Source organism: Ranitomeya imitator, chromosome 2 (assembly GCF_032444005.1).
Source record: "Ranitomeya imitator isolate aRanImi1 chromosome 2, aRanImi1.pri, whole genome shotgun sequence".
Classification (NCBI taxonomy): domain Eukaryota; kingdom Metazoa; phylum Chordata; class Amphibia; order Anura; family Dendrobatidae; genus Ranitomeya; species Ranitomeya imitator.
This window is the reverse complement of record NC_091283.1, coordinates 840,258,495-840,285,617: the sequence shown is the minus strand read 5'-3', so window position 1 is coordinate 840,285,617 and position 27,123 is coordinate 840,258,495. Positions and strand designations below refer to the sequence as shown.

Below are 27,123 nucleotides of genomic sequence, written 5' to 3'. Positions count from 1 at the left end.
TCCAGTGAAAAGCATGAACTCATCAAGAAGAAGTTGTCTTAACGATCCAGACTCATTCTGTTACATTTGTGGTGAATACACACTGCCAAAACATAGAAGAAACATAACAGACTTCGTAAAAAAAAGTGTATTTTGCCTATTTTGGGGTTATGCTTGGGGACCAAGACAAGTTTTGGGCACCACATATAGTGTGCAAAGCATGTATCGAATTATTACGAAAATGGAGCAAAGGACAAAGAAAAAGCTTCAAATTTGGTGTTCCAATAGTGTGGAGAGAGCAAAAAAATCATCATGATGACTGTTATTTCTGTGCAGTGCAAGTGCAAGGATTCAATAAGCATAAGAAACGAAAATGGGAGTATCCTAACATGGAATCTGCAAGAAGGCCTGTCCCTCATTGTGAAGATGTGCCTGTACCTGTGTTTACCATGTTACCTGACCTTCCCCCACCTGATGATGATGAAATGCAGGGTATGGAGCTAAACATCAGTTCTGGAAGTGAACTAGAATATGAAGGAAGTTTCAGAACACCTACGCAATTTACCCAAGGAGAGCTCAACGATCTAATAAGAGACCTCAACCTCTCAAAAAGTGCATCCGAACTTTTAGCTTCAAGGCTAAGTGAAAAAAATTGTCTGACGCCTGGAACTAAAATTACATCTTACCGGACCAGAGAAGAAGCACTTCTTCAATTTTTCTGTGAAGATGACCTACTTGTATATTGTAAGGATATTCCTGGCCTGATGCTGCAAATGGGTTTACAAGTATATCGTCCTGAAGACTGGAGGCTTTTCATAGATAGTTCTAAAAGGAGTTTGAAATGTGTTTTGTTGAACAATGGCAATCAGTGTGCATCTCTTCCAGTAGCTCACTCAACTAAACTTGCAGAACAATACAAAAATGTCAAAATGGTCTTGGAGAAACTGTGCTACCATGAACATTCGTGGCTGATATGTGTTGATTTAAAAATGGTCAACTTTTTACTTGGACAGCAAAGTGGATACACAAAGTATCCTTGCTTCATCTGCATGTGGGATAGTAGAGCAAAACATCAGCACTGGGAGAAACTGAATTGGCCTTCAAGGGACACCTTGACAGTAGGAGCATCAAACATAGTGAACGAACCTTTGGTGGACAGGGAAAAAATCATTCTACCACCACTTCACATAAAGTTAGGATTAATGAAGCAGTTCGTCAAGGCATTAGACAAAGATGGTAATTGCTTCATGTACATCTGCAGATCTTTCCCTGGTCTTAGTAGCGAAAAACTGAAGGCAGGAATCTTTGATGGTCCTCAAATTCGGAAACTCATTAAAGATTCAAATTTTCCTAAGGAAATGAATGACATTGAAGCTGCTGCATGGTGTAGTTTTGTGTTGGTAGTGAAGAACTTCTTGGGAAATCAAAAGGCAGACAATTATGAAGAACTGGTACAAAACATGCTATTGAGATTTAGAAATCTGGGTGTACACCTGAGCATTAAATTGCATTATCTTCACAGTCACTTGGACAGATTTCCAGAAAACCTTGGAGATTTTAGCGAAGAACAAGGGGAGAGATTTCATCAGGATATTATGGTGATGGAGGAAAGGTACCAAGGCAGATGGGACAGACATATGATGGCTGATTACTGCTGGAATCTACAGCGTGACTGCCCAAATAGCTCACATAGAAGAAAATCATATAAAAAGCGCTTTTCCAGCGATTAAATGTCTCCTATCTTTCATGTCTTGTTCATTTTTGAAGATTACTTTCTAAAACTAGTTAAAATAAACTAAAATCAACATTTACTTTGTTAAATTTATTGTATTCATGACAATATCAATAAAGTTAATGCGCGTGTAGCAAATTACGTCTTTTTTTTACACATTTTACGAAAAATCTCAAAAACTTGAGCCAATCTGGCAAAACTGATGACATATTCAGAATCAGCACCGCAAAGTTACCCTAAATTCGATGAAATATCTTTGGCACCAAAAATGCTGTTGACCAGTTATATTCTTGTACATGGGGACAGTATTATAGTAGTTATATTCTTGTACATAGGAGCAGTATTATAGTAGTTATATTCTTGTACATAGGAACAGTATTATAGTAGTTATATTCTTGTACATGGGGACAGTATTATAGTAGTTATATTCTTGTACATAGGGGGCAGTATTATAGTAGTTATATTCTTGTACATAGGGGGCAGTATTATAGTAGTTATACTCTTGTACATAGGAGCAGTATTATAGTAGTTATATTCTTGTACATAGGGGCAGTATTATAGTAGTTATATTCTTGTACATGGGGACAGTATTATAGTAGTTATATTCTTGTACATAGGAGCAATATTATAGTAGTTATATTCCTGTACATAGGAACAGTATTATAGTAGTTATATTCTTGTACATGGGGACAGTATTATAGTAGTTATATTCTTGTACATAGGGGCAGTATTATAGTAGTTATATTCTTGTACATAGGAGCAGTATTATAGTAGTAATATTCTTGTATATAGGAGCAGTATTATAGTAGTTATATTCTTGTACATAGGAGCAGTATTATAGTAGTTATATTCTTGTACATAGGGGCAGTATTATAGTAGTTATATTCTTGTACATAGGGGCAGTATTATAGTAGTTATATTCTTGTACATAGGGGCAGTATTATAGTAGTTATATTTTTGTACATAGGGGCAGTATTATAGTAGTTATATTCTTGTACATAGGGGCAGTATTATAGTAGTTATATTTTTGTACATAGGAACAGTATTATAGTAGTTATATTCTTGTACATAGGGGCAGTATTATAGTAGTTATATTGTTGTACATAGGAACAGTATTATAGTAGTTATATTCTTGTACATAGGGGCAGTATTATAGTAGTTATATTCTTGTACATAGGAGCAGTATTATAGTAGTAATATTCTTGTATATAGGAGCAGTATTATAGTAGTTATATTCTTGTACATAGGAGCAGTATTATAGTAGTTATATTCTTGTACATAGGGGCAGTATTATAGTAGTTATATTCTTGTACATAGGGGCAGTATTATAGTAGTTATATTTTTGTACATAGGGGCAGTATTATAGTAGTTATATTCTTGTACATAGGGGCAGTATTATAGTAGTTATATTTTTGTACATAGGAGCAGTATTATAGTAGTTATATTCTTGTACATAGGGGCAGTATTATAGTAGTTATATTCTTGTACATAGGGGCAGTATTATAGTAGTTATATTTTTGTACATAGGGGCAGTATTATAGTAGTTATATTCTTGTACATAGGGGCAGTATTATAGTAGTTATATTTTTGTACATAGGAGCAGTATTATAGTAGTTATATTCTTGTACATAGGGAGCAGTATTATAGTAGTTATATTCTTGTACATAGGAGCAATATTATAGTAGTTATATTGTTGTACATAGGAACAGTATTATAGTAGTTATATTCTTGTACATAGGGGCAGTATTATAGTAGTTATATTCTTGTACATAGGGGCAGTATTATAGTAGTTATATTCTTGTACATAGGGGCAGTATTATAGTAGTAATATTCTTGTATATAGGAGCAGTATTATAGTAGTTATATTCTTTTATATAGTGTGAAGAATAAAGTAGTATGTTCCATCCCCTTCTTTGTGTTACGTTATTACATGGCTGCGTAGATTCATTCCTGGATCTTATGTAACATTCTTGGTGTCTTTTTTTATCTTTACAATCTGTTACTGTCATAGTTGTTTCCCTCCTTCTGGTGGGTGGGAAATTGATGAATACACCTCGCTGATTCAGCCTCCCCTTGGAAAGGTTACTCTTTTGCTGATTGTGCTCTCTGTTATTGTCTTGGCCCCATGAATGTTCTGTCACTGATGAGAATGTGAAGGGATCATAAGTCTCAATGCTGCATCACACATCAAATACCAGACTCCACAGACATACTGTAATTTCACCCCTCCATTCTCCCATTGTTTTGCCATTGGGGAAGATACAATGTATCAGATGTTTCCGGAGTATTTCTTTAATCAACAGTTTAATAAACTTCACTCCAATTGTTCATTACTGAGAACGATCCCAGCTTATAATACGCAGCTTATATTAATACCGCCAGCCTCTCTCCACAGGACATGCACGTGATCAGCACTGATGAAAACCAAGTGTTTGTTGCTATTCAAGAATGGAACCAAAACGAGACGTATAACCTCTACATCTCCGACACTCGGGGGATTTTCTTCACGCTCGCTCTGGAAAATGTGAAGAGCATCAAGGGTCCGGAGGGAAATGTCATGATCGACCTCTATGAGGTATGTCACCGTGGCTCATAGATAAGTCTCCCTTGTTTTGGAATTGATTGGAAAATTCCACAGGTAGAGATGGAGACCTTAAAATAAGAGGACACCCCTGTTCACTGTTAGAATATGTATTGTAGTGTGAAGGTGTTCACACCGTGCAATAATGAGGCAGTGACCCAGTAAAGTTCAACGCAAATGTGTTTATTTTCCAAAACTCACAAATTAAAGGCAAACGGTATCCTCCTGATCGCAGCCGGGGCGTCAAAGCAGTCTGTCTCCGAAACCTGTTACCGTGGGCGACTGCAGCACCGTGTAACGCTAAGGGAGCGCCAGGTATTTTGCTTCCCTTGGCTCTGTGTTAGCTTCACACAAGCTGTATGTCCCAGAGTCACCTCCTCTGCAGCTCGCAAACAAAACAATGACACACCCAACCCTTTGCTGCAGCTTTTTAATGGAATCTGTGGTCATGATCCACTGGTAAGATGCAGCTGGACGAAGTGATCCGCCTCACTACTATCCTGTAGTTCACTCCAAAAACAAAAGCCCATGCAGGGTTTTCTGAAATCTGCCTTGGTCAAATAGCTTGACCAAGTCCAAACTTACTTTTATTTTGGACTGCAATCATAGCTATGCCTGTGACTGCAATGTACTCCAGAGGCCTCAATACACTTCTATGCGCGTCCTGGGGGACAGAAACCATCCCTCCAATATAAATTTCCCTCACTGCCTCACAGTATAGGTAGATTCAGGCTGAAGGTAGCAAAACCACGAAAGAAGGAAGCAACACCTGTTAAAAGAAGACTGAAAGATACACCTGTGAAACAAACCAGAATATGTGTTACATTTTAGGCTAACCCTCTTCCTACCCTGATGACAGCTGACCACCCCCCTTGGCATTATCTCACCTCCTCCATCATTTTTCAACTGAAATTATCTTCTACAGAGCAGTTATACCTCAAGTGGTCGTTTATCGAATAATTTGCCTTCAGAAAATTGTTTGCAGCCACCAGGTGTGATTTGCAAAGTTAGTGTTGGTACATAGCTCCATACAGTACCGAACCCTATTCCACAATTGTTCTAACCCAGAATATGGCAAGAACCACTCAACTAAGTAAGTCAAAACCATGGTCCATCATTACTTAAAGACATGTAGGTCAATCGATCCGATAAAATTGCTAGAGGCTTGAACGCATCCTCAAGTGCTGTCATGAAAAAAAATCAAACACTATGGTTAAACTAGCTCTCACGAGTACTGCTTAAGGAAAGAAAGACGAAGAATTACCTCTGCTGCAGAGGATAAGTTCATCAAAGTTGCCAGCTGTGGAAAAGCAAATTAACAGCTCCTCAGATTACATCCCCATAAATGATGATCAGACATCAAGTAGTAGACACAACTCAACATCAACTGTCAAGAGCACACTGGGAGTAGATGCTTTTAGAGTAGAATTGCTACAAAGAAGCCACTACTGAGAACTGTAAATAAGAAGAGCCATGTTTGGGCCAACCAACACAAGGACTAGACTCAAAAGTCAGTGGAATCTGTACTGTAGTTTGAGGAGTTAAACTTTTCTTGTACCAACTGCCATCTCCTTAAAAGGTGAGAAGATTGTTTCTACATGTGTGATGCCCACCGTGAAGCGTGAAGGGAAGGCGTGCTGGTGGTGGGACTCTACTGGTGAAAGTGATTTTTCCAAATTTAAGGCACTTTTCGAGCATGACTACCACAGCGTTATATAGCGATCACCATCCCATCTGGTCTGTACGTAACGGGACCATCATTTATTTTGCAGAAGGGCAATGATCCAAAACTCATGCAAACTATGTATGGACATTGTGACCTGGAAGAAAAGGGACAGAGGCTGTGTCAGATGACATGGCCTCCACTATCACCAACCTCAACCCAGTTGTGATGGTTTGGCATTAGTAGGACGCAAAGTGAAGGCAAAGCAGCCAACAAGTGCTCTGCACCTCTGGAATCTCCTATATGTTTGTTGTAAGCCATTCCAGGTGACGACCTGATGAGACGTCAGAGATCAGCCCAGGAGGTGTAAAGGCATCATCAGAGTAAATGAGGAGAAACGTGAGGAATCTAATGTAGAACACACATTCTGGCTTGTTACATATGTATTTCTGAACTCATTCTTTCCTCACGCGTTCCTTTACGGTTTTGCTGCTTTCAGTCTGAATCTACGATGTGCACGTTCCAATAAGAAGAAGGAAAATCACTGCAGGAACAGATTTTTCAGAACTTTTGACTGGGACAAAGTTCCCAGGAGATGGATGTCTGACCTTATTTTTCTGCTGTTATTTGAAGGATACGATCTCCAAACTTACATTCACATGAGGCAAAAAAAAGAAAAGAGGGGAAGGAGCAAAGCGAGAAAGAAAGAGAAACACAAGCATTCTAACACAAATATATAACCAAAAAGGGGAGTTCTGATCCGATGCAATCAATAGATAGTGAGATACTAATAGATAAAAATATGTAACCAATCGGACAGAAAAAGGGAAACCCAGAAAGAGTAAGGAGTGTTTAGAAAGAATGAAAGTGTTTTATTAATATAAACATGATGATAATATACCAAAGGGTAATAACATGGACTAGGAAGAGAAGTACGAGAAAAAAGGGGGAAAGAATGGAAAAGTCCAGATGTTCCTGAAAGATACAAGGCTCTACTGAAAATTCTAGGGGGAAATCCTAATAACCCGTATGTGTAAATATAATGATGAAATCTACTGCTTGAAATAAATAACTGAAGTTTATTACTATGAGTATATAAACAGTAGATAATAGGACATTGTGTCTGCAGATCAATAGGGCTCAGTATAAATATAGTATAAATATATACAGAGTATGCACACTTAGTATAATAACCGATAGACAGGGGGGTCATACATTATAGACTGGTGCAGGTCCTCAAAGATCAGATCATCGCACCACCTCAACCCACCAAGTAATACACAGATCCCAGTAATGCCGCATTATTATAAAAGGAAATTCCCTTGAGACATGATGTTTGGCAGCACAGGAGCACACAAGGGAGTGTATCGGAAGCTTCAACGTGCGTTTCACCTGCACGACTTTGTCACAAGTGCTGCAGCTTTTTTGTAAGTGTTTTCTGTGTTGGACTCACAGCTGTATTATCCAGTACTGATATATAATGTTCTCTATGCTGCTTTCTCATTAGTGCTCATCTAACCCCATATTTGGATACATTTCTAGTAACTGCTGTATAATGTCCTCCATGCTGATGTTTTTTTTCTAGTAGGGATTTTATCTCACCTCAGAGCTGGATTCACAGCTGTACTGTTCAGTAATGATATATACTGTTCTCCACGATGCTGCTTTCTAGTGAGTGTTCATCTCACCCCAGAGCTGGCTTCACAGCTACATTTCTCCCTACTGCTGTATAATGTGCTACATGCTGCTGCTTCTTTCTAGTAAGTGTTTATATAACTCCAAAGGTGGATTCACAGAAACACTTCTCATTACCACTACATAATGCCCTCCATGCTGCTGCTGCTTCATGTGTTTTGTAGAGAAAGGAGAGTAGGAATCCTTTTGAGTCTTTGTGTGCTGTGTATGGGAGACATCAATGTTGCTAAATTGTATCCACTAGCTTAGAGGCAACTGAAAATCAATTATTGAGCCTGCAGAGGAGGAAGTGTTGAAAATGCAGGATACAAGTTATATAATGGCTGCAAATAATGTTATTCCTCATGTGCACACGACAGCCAATTCTGTGGTAATTAGTAATGCTATTAAGGAACTTTTTATGAAAAAAAAAAAACCGGAGAGGATAGGATTATTCTGGTTAAAAAGAGTATTTTATTATTAACATATCACAGTAAAAATTTAATATAAAACACAACGTGATAATAAGAAAGGATGATGTGTAAGATCACCGGTGCCAGTCACCCCATCATACAGTGCAAGTATAGTGGGAAGTGTTTATTAATAATAATAATAATAATAATCTTTATTTATAATTCATAAAGTGCAAAAGTAATAAGACCAAGTGATCTCAAATAAATATATGTCACACAGCGCTTACCAGTAAATACTAGATGGGGTAGATGGCACCGAAAGGGATCAAACAGAGCCCCCAACGTACGTTTCGCTTCTTAATTTTGTAGCTTCCCCAAGGGGATAGACCTTTTTATGCACAGTAGGTGCCTATCTGATCCTAATGATCCTGTTAGTCTGGGTCCCTGTTTGTGCCTAGTCTGGCATCGTACATGTTTAGTGGCTTCAGCGCTCATGCACATGGCCGTATAACAGCGATGTTTTGAGCAGTGTGTCATGCTCCGTTGTACTCTGGATATAAGGGGTTGTAAAACAGCAGTACCTGCATGGATGAGGTCTCTGTGCAGAAAACAGCAGTACCTGCATGGATGAGGTCTCTGTGTAGAAAACAGCAGTATCTGCATGGATGAGGTCTCTGTGCAGAAAACAGCAGTATCTGCATGGATGAGGTCTCTGTGTAGAAAACAGCAGTACCTGCATGGATGAGGTATCTGTGCAGAAAACAGCAGTACCTGCATGGATGAGGTCTCTGTGCAGAAAACAGCAGTACCTGTATGGATGAGGTCTCTGTGCAGAAAACAGCAGCACCTGCATGGATGAGGTCTTTGTGCAGAAAACAGCAGTACCTGCATGGATGAGGTCTCTGTGCAGAAAACAGCAGTACCTGCATGGATGAGGTCTCTGTGCAGAAAACAGCAGCACCTGCATGTATGAGGTCTTTGTGCAGAAAACAGCAGTACCTGCATGGATGAGGTCTCTGTGCAGAAAACAGCAGTACCTGCATGGATGAGGTCTCTGTGCAGAAAACAGCAGTACCTGTATGGATGAGGTCTCTGTGCAGAAAACAGCAGCACCTGCATGGATGAGGTCTTTGTGCAGAAAACAGCAGTACCTGCATGGATGAGGTCTCTGTGCAGAAAACAGCAGTACCTGCATGGATGAGGTATCTGTGCAGAAAACAGCAGTACCTGCATGGATGAGGTCTCTGTGCAGAAAACAGCAGTACCTGCATGGATGAGGTCTCTGTGCAGAAAACAGCAGTACCTGTATGGATGAGGTATCTGTGCAGAAAACAGCAGTACCTGCATGGATGAGGTCTCTGTGCAGAAAACAGCAGTACCTGCATGGATGAGGTATCTGTGCAGAAAACAGCAGTACCTGCATGGATGAGGTATCTGTGCAGAAAACAGCAGTACCTGCATGGATGAGGTATCTGTGCAGAAAACAGCAGTACCTGCATGGATGAGGTATCTGTGCAGAAAACAGCAGTACCTGCATGGATGAGGTCTCTGTGCAGAAAACAGCAGTATCTGCATGGATGAGGTCTCTGTGCAGAAAACAGCAGTACCTGCATGGATGAGGTATCTGTGCAGAAAACCGCAGTACCTGCATGGATGAGGTATCTGTGCAGAAAACAGCAGTACCTGTATGGATGAGGTATCTGTGCAGAAAACAGCAGTACCTGCATGGATGAGGTCTCTGTGCAGAAAACAGCAGTACCTGCATGGATGAGGTCTCTGTGCAGAAAACAGCAGTACCTGTATGGATGAGGTATCTGTGCAGAAAACAGCAGTACCTGCATGGATGAGGTCTCTGTGCAGAAAACAGCAGTACCTGCATGGATGAGGTATCTGTGCAGAAAACAGCAGTACCTGCATGGATGAGGTATCTGTGCAGAAAACAGCAGTACCTGCATGGATGAGGTATCTGTGCAGAAAACAGCAGTACCTGCATGGATGAGGTCTCTGTGCAGAAAACAGCAGTACCTGCATGGATGAGGTCTCTGTGCAGAAAACAGCAGTATCTGCATGGATGAGGTCTCTGTGCAGAAAACAGCAGTACCTGCATGGATGAGGTCTCTGTGCAGAAAACAGCAGTACCTGCATGGATGAGGTATCTGTGCAGAAAACAGCAGTACCTGCATGGATGAGGTCTCTGTGCAGAAAACAGCAGTATCTGCATGGATGAGGTCTCTGTGCAGAAAACAGCAGTACCTGCATGGATGAGGTCTCTGTGCAGAAAACAGCAGTATCTGCATGGATGAGGTCTCTGTGCAGAAAACAGCAGTACCTGCATGGATGAGGTCTCTGTGCAGAAAACAGCAGTACCTGCATGGATGAGGTATCTGTGCAGAAAACAGCAGTACCTGCATGGATGAGGTCTCTGTGCAGAAAACAGCAGTATCTGCATGGATGAGGTCTCTGTGCAGAAAACAGCAGTACCTGTATGGATGAGGTCTCTGTGCAGAAAACAGCAGTACCTGCATGGATGAGGTCTCTGTGCAGAAAACAGCAGTACCTGCATGGATGAGGTCTCTGTGCAGAAAACAGCAGTACCTGCATGGATGAGGTCTCTGTGCAGAAAACAGCAGTACCTGTATGGATGAGGTATCTGTGCAGAAAACAGCAGTACCTGCATGGATGAGGTCTCTGTGCAGAAAACAGCAGTACCTGCATGGATGAGGTCTCTGTGCAGAAAATAGCAGTACCTGCATGGATGAGGTCTCTGTGCAGAAAACAGCAGTACCTGCATGGATGAGGTCTCTGTGCAGAAAACAGCAGTACCTGCATGGATGAGGTATCTGTGCAGAAAACAGCAGTACCTGCATGGATGAGGTCTCTGTGCAGAAAACAGCAGTACCTGCATGGATGAGGTCTCTGTGCAGAAAATAGCAGTACCTGCATGGATGAGGTCTCTGTGCAGAAAACAGCAGTACCTGCATGGATGAGGTATCTGTGCAGAAAACAGCAGTACCTGCATGGATGAGGTCTCTGTGCAGAAAACAGCAGTACCTGCATGGATGAGGTCTCCGCACAGACGGCACCCTGCAGAGCCTGTATGGCAGTACACTGTGTTGTGTGGATTTGTATCAGTAGTTCAGCCCTTGTGCACTGTCGTGCAGTATTTATCATGTGTCGGATTTTGATAAAATGTTTACAAATATTGCAAAAAAAAACAAAAAACAAATAGATGAATGTTATCCTGATAAAATCGTACATTACACGGTGAGCAGTCTGCGTGTCTGTAGGCAGCATGAACCTTCCTTCTCGTCCTCTGGCATTCATCGCTTCCACACTCTGCTGCTATATTGACATCCGACCAATTCTTCCAGCTCCAGAGCAGCCTCCCCACCGGCCTGACGAGCTTAAAAGCCTGTCTCAGATTGATCTGTTTTTCAGCTGCGTCAATTTTTCCTAGGTAGCAGGGATAAAGGGGATGTTCCTGGCAAACAAGAAGACTGACAGCCAGGTAAAGACTTTCATCACGTACAATAAAGGGAGAGACTGGCACCTGCTGCAGGCACCGGACGCTGATCTGCGAGGAAACCCCGTCAACTGCCTGCTGGTGAGTGTTACAGGATCACGGCAGAAGCAAACATAATCATTTGCCTAATTGTGCATGAAACACAAATTGAAATAAAATAAATCTCAAATTATAGAGCTTAAGTAATACCGTTATATGGTGCCCAGATGGCACTGCTTTCAGATGTCAATCTACAATTTATTTATGTCAATTTACATCTACTGTAAATAATGGTGACTACATAAGATGCTTACATAACTGTAAAATACAACACTTATGTAATACCACCACATAGTGCCCATATACGACTGCTATTAGATACTTATATAATAGTACAATACAGTGCCTACATAATACCACCATATAGTGCCCATATAACACTACTAATAGACACTTACCTAATAGTACAATACAGTGCCTACATAATGCCACCATATAATGCCCATATATGACTGCTATTAGACTCTTATATAATAGTACAATACAGTGCCTACATAATAGCACAATATAGTGCCCATATAACACTTGCATTAGACACTAACCTAATAGTACAATACAGTGCCTACATAACACCACCATATAGTGCCCACATAATACTGCTATTGGACACTTACAAAATAGAATACAGTGCATACATAATGCCGCCATGCATTGCTGACCTTAGATACATACCTAATACCAACATATAGTGCCCATATAACACTGCTATTAGACGCTTACCTAATAGTACAATACATTGCCTACATAATGCCGCCATCGAGTGCTCCTATAAGACTGCTTTTTGATGCTTACATAATTATGCCAGCACATTGCCTACGTAATACCACCATGTACTGCCCACATTAGATGGCTTCCTAATACCACCATATAGTGCCCATATACGACCGTTATTAGATGCTTACATAACAGTACAATAGAGTACCTACATAATGCCGCCATTTGGTGCCCATATACAGTACAGACCAAAAGTTTGGACACACCTTCTCATTTAAAGATTTTTCTGTATTTTCATGACTATGAAAATTGTACATTCACACTGAAGGCATCAAAACTATGAATTAACACATGTGGAATTGTAGACTTAACAAAACCCATTTATAAGGCATGAAATCCCACTTATTAGACCTGACAGGGCACACCTGTGAAGTGAAAACCATTCCCGGTGACTACCTCTTGAAGCTCATCAAGAGAATGCCAAGAGTGTGCAAAGCAGTCATCAAAGCAAAAGATGGCTACTTTGAAGAACCTAGAATATAAGACATATTTTCAGTTGTTTCACACTTTTTTGTTAAGTCTATAATTCCACATGTGTTAATTCATAGTTTTGATGCCTTCAGTGTGAATGTACAATTTTCATAGTCATGAAAATACAGGAGAATCTGTAAATGAGAAGGTGTGTCCAAACTTTTGGTCTGTACTGTAAGAGGTCTTATAAACACCACCATATAGTATTCACATAAATCCTTCTCTTCTTCTGTGTTCTGCCTCCTCGGCCGGCATCCTGGGCGTCTCTTGTGCTTTCTGTACCCTGTGACGTCATGCGGTTGCAGGATCTAGAAGTAAACATAATTCTACAATACCAGTCACAACTTATCCTTATAGAACTGCTATAAGATGCTGACATAGTTGTACATTATAGCACTGATATAATAGCACATAAAGTGGCCACGTGAGACCACTATAAGAAGCCTACATAGTTGCCTTATAATACACCATATGCCAATGGATGACATAACATGTCATAATGATATAATACCTCCATATAGCGCCACTGTACTGTGCCATGATGTTTATTCATGACAAGCCACTAATGAGGAGATTGGCATCAGCGTATGATTGCGGGTGATGTAATGGCAGAGATCCGTACACGCTGGCAGACATTTGCCCCTTTCCCCCGCGCTATAAATGTCTCCAAAAACCAAAATGACTCCTTCTGTAAAACTTCTGCTGTCGTTTGCTAATTATCTGTCTGTCTGCAGACTAATGAGGCATTTACAAATGATGTATTCTGCACAAATTACCAGTATCTTTACAAATAACTTATCAAACTGAGAGGTGGAGTGTTGTGCTGTTACAGGTCTGGATGGTAATTCTAGGGATTATCTTTACAATTCATCTCCATTTTTTATCACTGTGACTTTTTAGGTCCAAAATTCTGCGCTAAGAAATGTCTTATTATTATTTCATTATAATGATCTGAACTCTGTTTATCTGATGCACAAATCCATATCTCCTGCATAGGCATAAAATAAATCACACAATTCTGTCTGCCTCCACCAGGTCGCACAGGACCCACAATTCACAATAAGGGATGTCACAGCTCACCTCCTCCTCCTGTACAATGACTGATAACACCTCTATATACAGTAGATAACACAGGATCCACCATTCACAATAGGTGATGTCACAGCTCACCTCCTCCTCCTGTACAATGACTGATAACACCTCTATATACAGTAGATAACACAGGATCCACCATTCACAATAGGTGATGTCACAGCTCACCTCCTCCTCCTGTACAATGACTGATAACTCCTCTATATACAGTAGATAACACAGAATCCACCATTCACAATAGGTGATGTCACAGCTCACCTCCTCCTCCTGTACAATGACTGATAACTCCTCTATATACAGTAGATAACACAGGATCCACCATTCACAATAGGTGATGTCACAGCTCACCTCCTCCTCCTGTACAATGACTGATAACTCCTCTATATACAGTAGATAACACAGAATCCACCATTCACAATAGGTGATGTCACAGCTCACCTCCTCCTCCTGTACAATGACTGATAACTCCTCTATATACAGTAGATAACACAGGGTCCACCATTCACAATAGGTGATGTCACAGCTCTCCTCCTCCTCCTGTACAATGACTGATAACACCTCTATATACAGTAGATAACACAGGATCCACCATTCACAATAGGTGATGTCACAGCTCACCTCCTCCTCCTGTACAATGACTGATAACTCCTCTATATACAGTAGATAACACAGGATCCACCATTCACAATAGGTGATGTCACAGCTCACCTCCTCCTCCTGTACAATGACTGATAACTCCTCTATATACAGTAGATAACACAGAATCCACCATTCACAATAGGTGATGTCACAGCTCACCTCCTCCTCCTGTACAATGACTGATAACACCTCTATATACAGTAGATAACACAGGATCCACCATTCACAATAGGTGATGTCACAGCTCACCTCCTCCTCCTGTACAATGACTGATAACTCCTCTATATACAGTAGATAACACAGAATCCACCATTCACAATAGGTGATGTCACAGCTCACCTCCTCCTCCTGTACAATGACTGATAACTCCTCTATATACAGTAGATAACACAGGGTCCACCATTCACAATAGGTGATGTCACAGCTCTCCTCCTCCTCCTGTACAATGACTGATAGCACCTCTGTATACAGTAGATAACACAGAATCCACCATTCACAATAGGTGATGTCACAGCTCTCCTCCTCCTCCTGTACAATGACTGATAGCACTTCTATATACAGTAGATAACACAGAATCCACCATTCACAATAGGTGATGTCACAGCTCGCCTCCTCCTCCTGTACAATGACTGATAGCACCTCTATATACAGTAGATAACACAGGATCCACCATTCACAATAGGTGATGTCACAGCTCTCCTCCTCCTCCTGTACAATGACTGATAGCACTTCTATATACAGTAGATAACACAGAATCCACCATTCACAATAGGTTATGTCACAGCTCACCTCCTTCTCCTGTACAATGACTGATAGCACCTCTATATACAGTAGATAACACAGGATCCACCATTCACAATAGGTGATGTCACAGCTCTCCTCCTGCTCCTGTACAATGACTGATAGCACCTCTGTATACAGTAGATAACACAGAATCCACCATTCACAATAGGTGATGTCACAGCTCACCTCCTCCTCCTGTACAATGACTGATAACTCCTCTATATACAGTAGATAACACAGGATCCACCATTCACAATAGGTGATGTCACAGCTCTCCTCCTCCTCCTGTACAATGACTGATATCACCTCTATATACAGTAGATAACACAGGATCCACCATTCACAATAGGTGATGTCACAGCTCTCCTCCTCCTCCTGTACAATGACTGATAGCACTTCTATATACAGTAGATAACACAGAATCCACCATTCACAATAGGTTATGTCACAGCTCACCTCCTCCTCCTCCTGCACAATGACTGATAGCACTTCTATATACAGTAGATAACACAGAATCCACCATTCACAATAGGTGATGTCACAGCTCGCCTCCTCCTCCTGTACAATGACTGATAGCACCTCTATATACAGTAGATAACACAGGATCCACCATTCACAATAGGTGATGTCACAGCTCTCCTCCTCCTCCTGTACAATGACTGATAGCACCTCTGTATACAGTAGATAACACAGAATCCACCATTCACAATAGGTGATGTCACAGCTCTCCTCCTCCTCCTGTACAATGACTGATAGCACTTCTATATACAGTAGATAACACAGAATCCACCATTCACAATAGGTGATGTCACAGCTCGCCTCCTCCTCCTGTACAATGACTGATAGCACCTCTATATACAGTAGATAACACAGGATCCACCATTCACAATAGGTGATGTCACAGCTCTCCTCCTCCTCCTGTACAATGACTGATAGCACTTCTATATACAGTAGATAACACAGAATCCACCATTCACAATAGGTTATGTCACAGCTCACCTCCTTCTCCTGTACAATGACTGATAGCACCTCTATATACAGTAGATAACACAGGATCCACCATTCACAATAGGTGATGTCACAGCTCTCCTCCTCCTCCTGTACAATGACTGATAGCACCTCTGTATACAGTAGATAACACAGAATCCACCATTCACAATAGGTGATGTCACAGCTCACCTCCTCCTCCTGTACAATGACTGATAACTCCTCTATATACAGTAGATAACACAGGATCCACCATTCACAATAGGTGATGTCACAGCTCTCCTCCTCCTCCTGTACAATGACTGATATCACCTCTATATACAGTAGATAACACAGGATCCACCATTCACAATAGGTGATGTCACAGCTCTCCTCCTCCTCCTGTACAATGACTGATAGCACTTCTATATACAGTAGATAACACAGAATCCACCATTCACAATAGGTTATGTCACAGCTCACCTCCTCCTCCTCCTGTACAATGACTGATAGCACCTCTATATACAGTAGATAACACAGGATCCAGCATTCACAATAGGTGATGTCACAGCTCTCCTCCTCCTCCTGTACAATGACTGATAGCATCTCTGTATACAATAGATAACACAGAATCCACCATTCACAATAGGTGATGTCACAGCTCACCTCCTCCTCCTGTAAAATGACTGATAGCACCTCTATATACAGTAGATAACACAGGATCCACCATTCACAATAGGTGATGTCACAGCTCACCTCCTCCTCCTCCTGTACAATGACTGATAGCACCTCTATATACAGTAGATAACACAGGATCCACCATTCACAATAGGTGATGTCACAGCTCTCCTCCTCCTCCTGTAAAATGACTGATAGCACCTCTATATACAGTAGATAACACAGGATCCACCATTCACAATAGGTGATGTCACAGCTCACCTCCTCCTCCTCCTGTACAATGACTGATAGCACCTCTATATACAGTAGATAACACAGAATCCACCATTCACAATAGGTTATGTCACAGCTCACCTCCTCCTCCTCCTGTACAATGACTGATAGCACCTCTATATACAGTAGATAACACAGGATCCAGCATTCACAATAGGTGATGTCACAGCTCTCCTCCTCCTCCTGTACAATGACTGATAGCATCTCTGTATACAATAGATAACACAGAATCCACCATTCACAATAGGTGATGTCACAGCTCACCTCCTCCTCCTGTAAAATGACTGATAGCACCTCTATATACAGTAGATAACACAGGATCCACCATTCACAATAGGTGATGTCACAGCTCACCTCCTCCTCCTCCTGTACAATGACTGATAGCACCTCTATATACAGTAGATAACACAGGATCCACCATTCACAATAGGTGATGTCACAGCTCTCCTCCTCCTCCTGTAAAATGACTGATAGCACCTCTATATACAGTAGATAACACAGGATCCACCATTCACAATAGGTGATGTCACAGCTCACCTCCTCCTCCTCCTGTACAATGACTGATAGCACCTCTATATACAGTAGATAACACAGAATCCACCATTCACAATAGGTTATGTCACAGCTCACCTCCTCCTCCTCCTGTACAATGACTGATAGCACCTCTATATACAGTAGATAACACAGGATCCAGCATTCACAATAGGTGATGTCACAGCTCTCCTCCTCCTCCTGTACAATGACTGATAGCATCTCTGTATACAATAGATAACACAGAATCCACCATTCACAATAGGTGATGTCACAGCTCACCTCCTCCTCCTGTAAAATGACTGATAGCACCTCTATATACAGTAGATAACACAGGATCCACCATTCACAATAGGTGATGTCACAGCTCACCTCCTCCTCCTCCTGTACAATGACTGATAGCACCTCTATATACAGTAGATAACACAGGATCCACCATTCACAATAGGTGATGTCACAGCTCACCTCCTCCTGTACAATGATAACACCTCTATATACAGCAGATAACACAGGATCCATCATTCACAATAGGTGATATCACAGCTCACCTCCTCCTCCTGTACAATGACTGATGGCACCTCTATATACACTAGATAACACAGGATCAACCATTCACAATAGGTGATGTCACAGGTCACCTCCTCTCTTCTCAAAGAATTTCAAAACGAGTAAGGGCACTTTCCCCATAAAAGCATCTTTTTTTCCCATGCGTTCCATGTGTCCTTTCATGTTTTAATGGATTTCCAATAAAAAATAACATGTTTTAGATAATTTCCGTATGATGTGATGAATTTTCCTTTTTTTCTATGAATTATGTTGTTTCACACATGGCCACCAGATGGCGCAGGGGAGCTGCAGATGATGCCGGCGCTTTAATAAGCCGTTATGATGGCTGTGCTGGTAATACTGTTTTACTATTTTTAGTTTAATGATGAAAATGAAATCCAAGTTATAAAGGTAACGTCCCACTGGGAAAATAATAACAAAAAGCAGAAACGGCTTCAAAAACGACTTTCTGCTTAATAGTAAATATACACAAAGCCGAGAAAAAACATCGAAAAAAAAATCACTGTAGATAATTTAGAAATTGTCTCATTATATAGGAACAGCAAAAGCAAAGGCCGAGTCTGGAAATGCAAAACTGGAATATAGAGCAAAATACTGCGACAATAAGCACAGACGATGCACGGGCACAGCGCCCCCTCCCATTACATGTCCCTGCAGCTGACCCGTGGCACAGCGCCCCCTCCCATTACATGTCCCTGCAGCTGACCCGTGGCACAGCGCCTCCTCCCATTACATGTCCCTGCAGCTGACCCGTGGCACAGCGCCCCCTCCCATTACATGTCTCTGCAGCTGACCCGTGGCACAGCGCCCCCTCCCATTACATGTCCCTGCAGTTGACCCGTGGCACAGCACCCCCTCCCATTACATATCCCTGCAGCTGACCCGTGGCACAGCACCCCCTCCCATTACATGTCCCTGCAGCTGACCCGTGGCACAGCGCGCCCTCCCATTACATGTCCCTGCAGCTGACCCATGGCACAGTACCCCCTCCCATTACATGTCCCTGCAGCTGACCCGTGGCACAGCGCCCCCTCCCATTACATGTCCCTGCAGCTGACCCGTGGCACAGCGCCCCCTCCCATTACATGTCCCTGCAGCTGACCCATGGCACAGTACCCCCTCCCATTACATGTCCCTGCAGCTGACCCGTGGCACAGCGCCCCCTCCCATTACATGTCCCTGCAGCTGACCCGTGGCACAGCACCCCCTCCAATTACATGTCCCTGCAGCTGACCCATGTCACAGCGCCCACTCCCATTATATGTCCCTGCAGCTGACCCGTGGCACAGCGCCCCCTCCCATTACATGTCCCTGCAGCTGACCCGTTGCACAGCGCCCCCTCCCATTACATGTCCCTGCAGCTGACCCGTGGCACAGCGCCCCCTCTCATTACATGTCCCTGCAGCTGACCCGTGGCACAGCACCCCCTCCCATTACATGTCCCTGCAGCTGACCCGTGGCACAGCGCCCCCTCTCATTACATGTCCCTGCAGCTGACCCGTGGCACAGCGCCTCTTGCCATTACATGTCCCTGCAGCTGACCCGTGGCACAGCACCCCCTCCCATTACATGTCCATGCAGCTGACCCGTGGCACAGCACCCCCTCCAATTACATGTCCCTGCAGCTGACCCGTGGCACAGCGCCCCCTCCCATTACATGTCCCTGCAGCTGACCCGTGGCACAGCGCCCCCTCCCATTTCATGTCCCTGCAGCTGACCCGTGGCACAGCACCCCCTCCAATTACATGTCCCTGCAGCTGACCCATGGCACAGTGCCCCCTCCCATTACATGTCCCTGCAGTTGACCCGTGGCACAGCACCCCCTCCAATTACATGTCGCTGCAGCTGACCCGTGGCACAGCGCCCCCTCCCATTTCATGTCCCTGCAGCTGACCCGTGGCACAGCGCCCCCTCCCATTACATGTCCCTGCAGCTGACCCGTGGCACAGCGCCCCCTCCCATTACATGTCCCTGCAGCTGACCCGTGGCACAGCGCCCCCTCCCATTACATGTCCCTGCAGCTGACCCGTGGCACAGCGCCCCCTCCCATTACATGTCCCTGCAGCTGACCCGTGGCACAGCGCCCCCTCCCATTACATGTCCCTGCAGCTGACCCGTGGCACAGCGCCCCCTCCCATTACATGTCCCTGCAGCTGACCCGTGGCACAGCGCCCCCTCCCATTACATGTCCCTGCAGCTGACCCGTGGCACAGCGCCCCCTCCCATTACATGTCCCTGCAGCTGACCCGTGGCACAGCGCCCCCTCCCATTACATGTCCCTGCAGCTGACCCGTGGCACAGCGCCCCCTCCCATTACATGTCCCTGCAGCTGACCCGTGGCACAGCGCCCCCTCCCATTACATGTCCCTGCAGCTGACCCGTGGCACAGCGCCCTCTCCCATTACATGTCCCTGCAGCTGACCCGTGGCACAGCGCCCCCTCCCATTACATGTCCCTGCAGCTGACCCGTGGCACAGTGCCCTCTCCCATTACATGTCCCTGCAGCTGACCCGTGGCACAGCGCCTCCTCCCATTACATGTATCTGCAGCTGACCCGTGGCACAGCGCCCCCTCCCATTACATGTCCCTGCAGCTGACCCGTGGCACAGCGCCCTTTCCCATTACATGTCCCTGCAGCTGACACGTGGCACAGCGCCCTCTCCCATTACATGTCCCTGCAGCTAACCTGTGGCACAGCGCCCCCTCCCATTACATGTCCCTGCACCTGACCCGTGGCACAGTGCCCCCTCCCATTACATGTCCCTGCAGCTGACCTGTGGCACAGCGCCCCCTCCCATTACATGTCCCTGCAGCTGACCCGTAGCACAGCACCCCCTCCCATTACATGTGCCTGCAGCTGACCTGTAGCACAGCGCCCCCTCCCATTACGTGTCCCTGCAGCTGACCCGTGGCACAGCGCCCCCTCCCATTACATGTCCCTGCAGCTGACCCGTGGCACAGCGCCCCCTCCCATTACATGTCCCTGCAGCTGACCCGTGGCACAGCGCCCCCTCCCATTACATGTCCCTGCAGCTGACCCGTGGCACAGCGCCCCCTCCCATTACATGTCCCTGCAGCTGACCCGTGGCACAGCGCCCCCTCCCATTACATGTCCCTGCAGCTGACCCGTGGCACAGCGCCCCCTCCCATTACATGTCCCTGCAGCTGACCCGTGGCACAGCGCCCCCTCCCATTACATGTCCCTGCAGCTGACCCGTGGCACAGCGCCCCCTCCCATTACATGTCCCTGCAGCTGACCCGTGGCACAGTGCCCCCTCCCATTACATGTCCCTGCAGCTGACCCGTGGCACAGCGCCCCCTCCCATTACATGTCCCTGCAGCTGACCCGTGGCACAGCGCCCTCTCCCATTACATGTCCCTGCAGCTGACCCGTGGCACAGCGCCCCCTCCCATTACATGTCCCTGCAGCTGACCCGTGGCACAGCGCCCTCTCCCATTACATGTCCCTGCAGCTGACCCGTGGCACAGCGCCCCCTCCCATTACATGTCCCTGCAGCTGACCCGTGGCACAGCGCCCTCTCCCATTACATGTCCCTGCAGCTGACCCGTGGCACAGCGCCCTCTCCCATTACATGTCCCTGCAGCTGACCCGTGGCACAGCGCCTCCTCCCATTACATGTCCCTGCAGCTGACCCGTGGCACAGCGCCCCCTCCCATTACATGTCCCTGCAGCTGACCCGTGGCACAGCGCCCTCTCCCATTACATGTCCCTGCAGCTGACCCGTGGCACAGCGCCCCCTCCCATTACATGTCCCTGCAGTTGACCCGTGGCACAGCTCCCTCTCCCATTACATGTCCCTGCAGCTGACCCGTGGCACAGCGCCTCCTCCCATTACATGTCCCTGCAGCTGACCCGGGCACAGCGCCCCCTCCCATTACATTTTCCTGCAGCTGACCTGTGGCACAGCGCCCCCTCTAATTTCATGTCCCTGCAGCTGACCCGTGGCACAGCGCCCCCTCCCATTACATGTCCCTGCAGCTGACCCGTGGCACAGCGCCCCCTCCCATTACATGTTCCTGCAGCTGACCCGTGGCACAGCGCTCCCTCCCATTACATGTCCCTGCAGCTGACCCGTGGCACAGCGCACCCTCTCATTACATGTCCCTGCAGCTGACCCGTGGCACAGCGCCCCCTCCCATTACATGTCCCTGCAGCTGACCCGTGGCACAGCGCCACCTCCCATTACATGTCCCTGCAGCTGACCCGTGGCACAGCGCCCCCTCCCATTACATGTCCCTGCAGCTGACCCGTGGCACAGCGCCCCCTCCCATTACATGTCCCTGCAGCTGACCCGTGGCACAGCGCCCCCTCCCATTACATGTCCCTGCAGCTGACCCGTGGCACAGCGCCCTCTCCCATTACATGTCCCTGCAGCTGACCCGTGGCACAGCGCCCCCTCCCATTACATGTCCCTGCAGCTGACCCGTGGCACAGCGCCCTCTCCCATTACATGTCCCTGCAGCTGACCCGTGGCACAGTGCCCCCTCCCATTACATGTCCCTGCAGCTGACCCGTGGCACAGCACCCTCTCCCATTACATGTCCCTGCAGCTGACCCGTGGCACAGCGCCCTCTCCCATTACATGTCCCTGCAGCTGACCCGTGGCACAGCGCCTCCTCCCATTACATGTCCTTGCAGCTGACCCGTGGCACAGCGCCTCCTCCCATTACATGTCCTTGCAGCTGACCCGTGGCACAGCGCCCCCTCCCATTACATGTCCCTGCAGCTGACCCGTGGCACAGCGCCCTCTCCCATTACATGTCCCTGCAGCTGACCCGTGGCACAGCGCCCTCTCCCATTACATGTCCCTGCAGCTGACCCGTGGCACAGCTCCCTCTCCCATTACATTTTCCTGCAGCTGACCTGTGGCACAGCGCCCCCTCTCATTTCATGTCCCTGCAGCTGACCCGTGGCACAGCACCCCCTCCCATTACATGTCCCTGCAGCTGACCCGTGGCACAGCGCCCCCTCCCATTACATGTCCCTGCAGCTGACCCGTGGCACAGCGCCCTCTCCCATTACATGTCCCTGCAGCTGACCCGTGGCACAGCGCCCTCTCCCATTACATGTCCCTGCAGCTGACCCGTGGCACAGCTCCCTCTCCCATTACATGTCCCTGCAGCTGACCCGTGGCACAGCGCCTCCTCCCATTACATGTCCTGCAGCTGACCCGTGGCACAGCGCCCCCTCCCATTACATTTTCCTGCAGCTGACCTGTGGCACAGCGCCCCCTCTCATTTCATGTCCCTACAGCTGACCCGTGGCACAGCGCCCCCTCCCATTACATGTCCCTGCAGCTGACCCGTGGCACAGCGCCCCCTCCCATTACATGTTCCTGCAGCTGACCCGTGGCACAGCGCTCCCTCCCATTACATGTCCCTGCAGCTGACCCGTGGCACAGCGCGCCCTCTCATTACATGTCCCTGCAGCTGACCCGTGGCACAGCGCCCCCTCCCATTACATGTCCCTGCAGCTGACCCGTGGCACAGCGCCCCCTCCCATTACATGTCCCTGCAGCTGACCCGTGGCACAGCGCCCTCTCCCATTACATGTCCCTGCAGCTGACCCGTGGCACAGCGCCCCCTCCCATTACATGTCCCTGCAGCTGACCCGTGGCACAGCGCCCCCTCCCATTAAATGTCCCTGCAGCTGACCTGTGGCACAGCGCCCCCTCCCATTACATGTCCCTGCAGCTGACCCGTGGCACAGCGCCCTCTCCCATTACATGTCCCTGCAGCTGACCCGTGGCACAGCGCCCCCTCCCATTACATGTCCCTGCAGCTGACCCGTGGCACAGCGCCCTCTCCCATTACATGTCCCTGCAGCTGACCCGTGGCACAGCGCCTCCTCCCATTACATGTCCCTGCAGCTGACCCGTGGCACAGCGCCCCCTCCCATTACATGTCCCTGCAGCTGACCCGTGGCACAGCGCCCCCTCCCATTACATGTCCCTGCAGCTGACCCGTGGCACAGCGCCCCCTCCCATTACATGTCCCTGCAGCTGACCCGTGGCACAGCGCCCCCTCCCATTACATGTCCCTGCAGCTGACCTGTGGCACAGTGCCCCCTCCCATTACATGTCCCTGCAGCTGACCCGTGGCACAGCGCCCCCTCCCATTACATGTCCCTGCAGCTGACCCGTGGCACAGCGCCCCCTCCCATTACATGTCCCTGCAGCTGACCCGTGGCACAGCGCCCCCTCCCATTACATGTCCCTGCAGCTGACCCGTGGCATAGCGCCCCCTCCCATTACATGTCCCTGCAGCTGACCTGTGGCACAGCGCCCCCTCCCATTACATGTCCCTGCAGCTGACCCGTGGCACAGCGTCCCCTCCCATTACATGTCCCTGCAGCTGACCCGTGGCACAGGGCCCCCTCCCATTACATGTCCCTGCAGCTGACCCGTGGGACAGCGCCCCCTCCCATTACATGTCCCTGCAGCTGACCCGTGGCACAGCGCCCCCTCCCATTACATGTCCCTGCAGCTGACCCGTGGCACAGCGCCCTCTCCCATTACATGTCCCTGCAGCTGACCCGTGGCACAGCGCCCCCTCCCATTACATGTCCCTGCAGCTGACCCGTGGCACAGCGCCCTCTCCCATTACATGTCCCTGCAGCTGACCCGTGGCACAGCGCCTCCTCCCATTACATGTCTTTGCAGCTGACCCGTGGCACAGCACCCCCTCCCATTACATATCCCTGCTGCTGATCCGTGGCACAGCTCCCCTCTCATTACATGTTTTTGCAGCTGACCCGTGGCACAGCGTCCCCTCCCATTCCATGTCCCTGCAGCTGACCCGTGGCACAGCGCCCCCTCGTATCCCTTCTGTAGACCCCCACTGTCTATATACAATGCAGGCAGCTGGATGTTAGGCAGCACTCTCTTATTTGTCATACTGGAGCTAACCTGCCATCCCGCACACAATCTATGGATCGCTCCTCTCTTCTGCATAAGCAAACACTGGTGCCATAGGCAGACCCCCTTTCCATCACTATAAACCTAGCCCACCTAATAATGTCTTTTTCTTAGTATCACAAAGTAAGTATAAAATAATGCCGCAACACAGTGCACAGTAATAGAAGTGATTAATCTGTCATTACAAGACATTAATATTTCAGGCCACTAGATGGTGCTGTGCCGAGGAGGCAGTGATAGGATCTGTGCGGCACAAGTTACCGCTATGGCGGGTTTTTTTCTGCGCAGTGATACTTTGTCATTATGGCATCACTTGTGTTTGTGTTCTTACCACATAGTTCTAAGTCTCAATGATTTCTGCATAAAACGATATGATTCCACTCATCGGTGATATCAGAGAGCTTGTAAATGTTGGGAGTTATGAGTATTCTTACATGTGATACAAGACAAGTCTTATGTATCATGTGATTAAAAATGGAAATCTGTGCGGCTGATATCATTGTTCCTAGATGGCAGTATATGTCAACTATAGGAGCGCCACCTAGTGGCCACATCTATGCATGACCCTTGTCCAGGATTGCTCATTTTCATGTCTGATATTCTGCGTTTTGCTTCTTTTCAGCCATATTGTTCTTTACATCTACACCTGAAGGTGTCCGAGAATCCCTACACCACGGGCAACATCGCCAGCCGAGATACCGCGCCAGGCATCATCGTGGCTTCAGGTACTTGTCACATAGGAAGAAACTGCAGCAGAGCTGAGTTTGCATTGGGCGCAGTTCATAAACCTGCTGCCTTGTTTCAATCATTTCACTCCACGCACAAATGAACCTCTTATCCCGATAAATTGTAATTCAGCCGGTGAGGAGGAGGCGCTAAGTCTTGGAACAGCAGAGCCGAGTTAAGAGACAGGCACCTAAATACAGCAGAACAGAGTGTGTGGACAGGCAGCATGGAACAGCAGAGCCGAGTTATGAGACAGGCACCTAAATACAGCAGAACAGAGTGTGTGGACAGGCAGCATGGAACAGCAGAGACGAGTTATGAGACAGGCACCTAAATACAGCAGAACAGAGTGTGTGGACAGGCAGCATGGAACAGCAGAGCCGAGTTATGAGACAGGCACCTAAATACAGCAGAACAGAGTGTGTGGACAGGCAGCATGGAACAGCAGAGACGAGTTATGAGACAGGCACCTAAATACAGCAGAACAGAGTGTGTGGACAGGCAGCATGGAACAGCAGAGCCGAGTTATGAGACAGGCACCTAAATACAGCAGAACAGAGTGTGTAGACAGGCAGCATGGAACAGCAGAGCCGAGCAGGATTTTTAGGAGCACAATTTGGTGGATGCATTGCAGAGGTTAGTGATTAAGCAGAGCTCGCTTAGAATGTAGCAATCTGCAAGGATGAGAAACTTCCTGAATATTGAGAATATTGAGGTTCCATTTCTTCACCTGACCTGGCCAAAAAAGGGTGAGGGAAATAGCATCAGTGGCACGTAATGGGTTAACAGTGTAGCAAGACAGGTGAGAAATATACTGTACACACATATAATTCATATCCATTATAAATCTTTGTCTTGGGTGCTAGTAGGTTAATTATGATTACAATAATGTCTGTAAAGCTCTGTGGAATTAATGGCGCCATATAAAAGAGTAAATTAAATAAAATAAATAAAAAATAAATTACCCTTAGAGGACTGCAGATATTAGGTGGAAACCACTTGACATATTTTGTGCATTATAATATCATTCTGGGTGCTGATAGCGTTGATGATGCCTACATCCTTTCACACAGAAATAGAA

At 46.4% G+C, this 27,123-nt stretch overlaps 1 protein-coding gene across 4 annotated transcripts in view; it reads left to right on the top strand.

Annotated features, from left to right (window-relative positions):
- Positions 1 to 27,123, top strand: part of SORCS1 (sortilin related VPS10 domain containing receptor 1) — an 810,676-nt gene that overhangs the window by 585,113 nt on the left and 198,440 nt on the right. For all 4 annotated transcript variants that reach the window (XM_069754250.1, XM_069754247.1, XM_069754248.1 and 1 more), the window contains exons 9-11: positions 4,107 to 4,286; positions 11,500 to 11,646; positions 25,939 to 26,041. In XM_069754250.1, the coding sequence (XP_069610351.1) occupies positions 4,107 to 4,286; positions 11,500 to 11,646; positions 25,939 to 26,041 (430 nt within the window). The remainder of the gene's footprint in view (positions 1 to 4,106; positions 4,287 to 11,499; positions 11,647 to 25,938; positions 26,042 to 27,123) is intronic.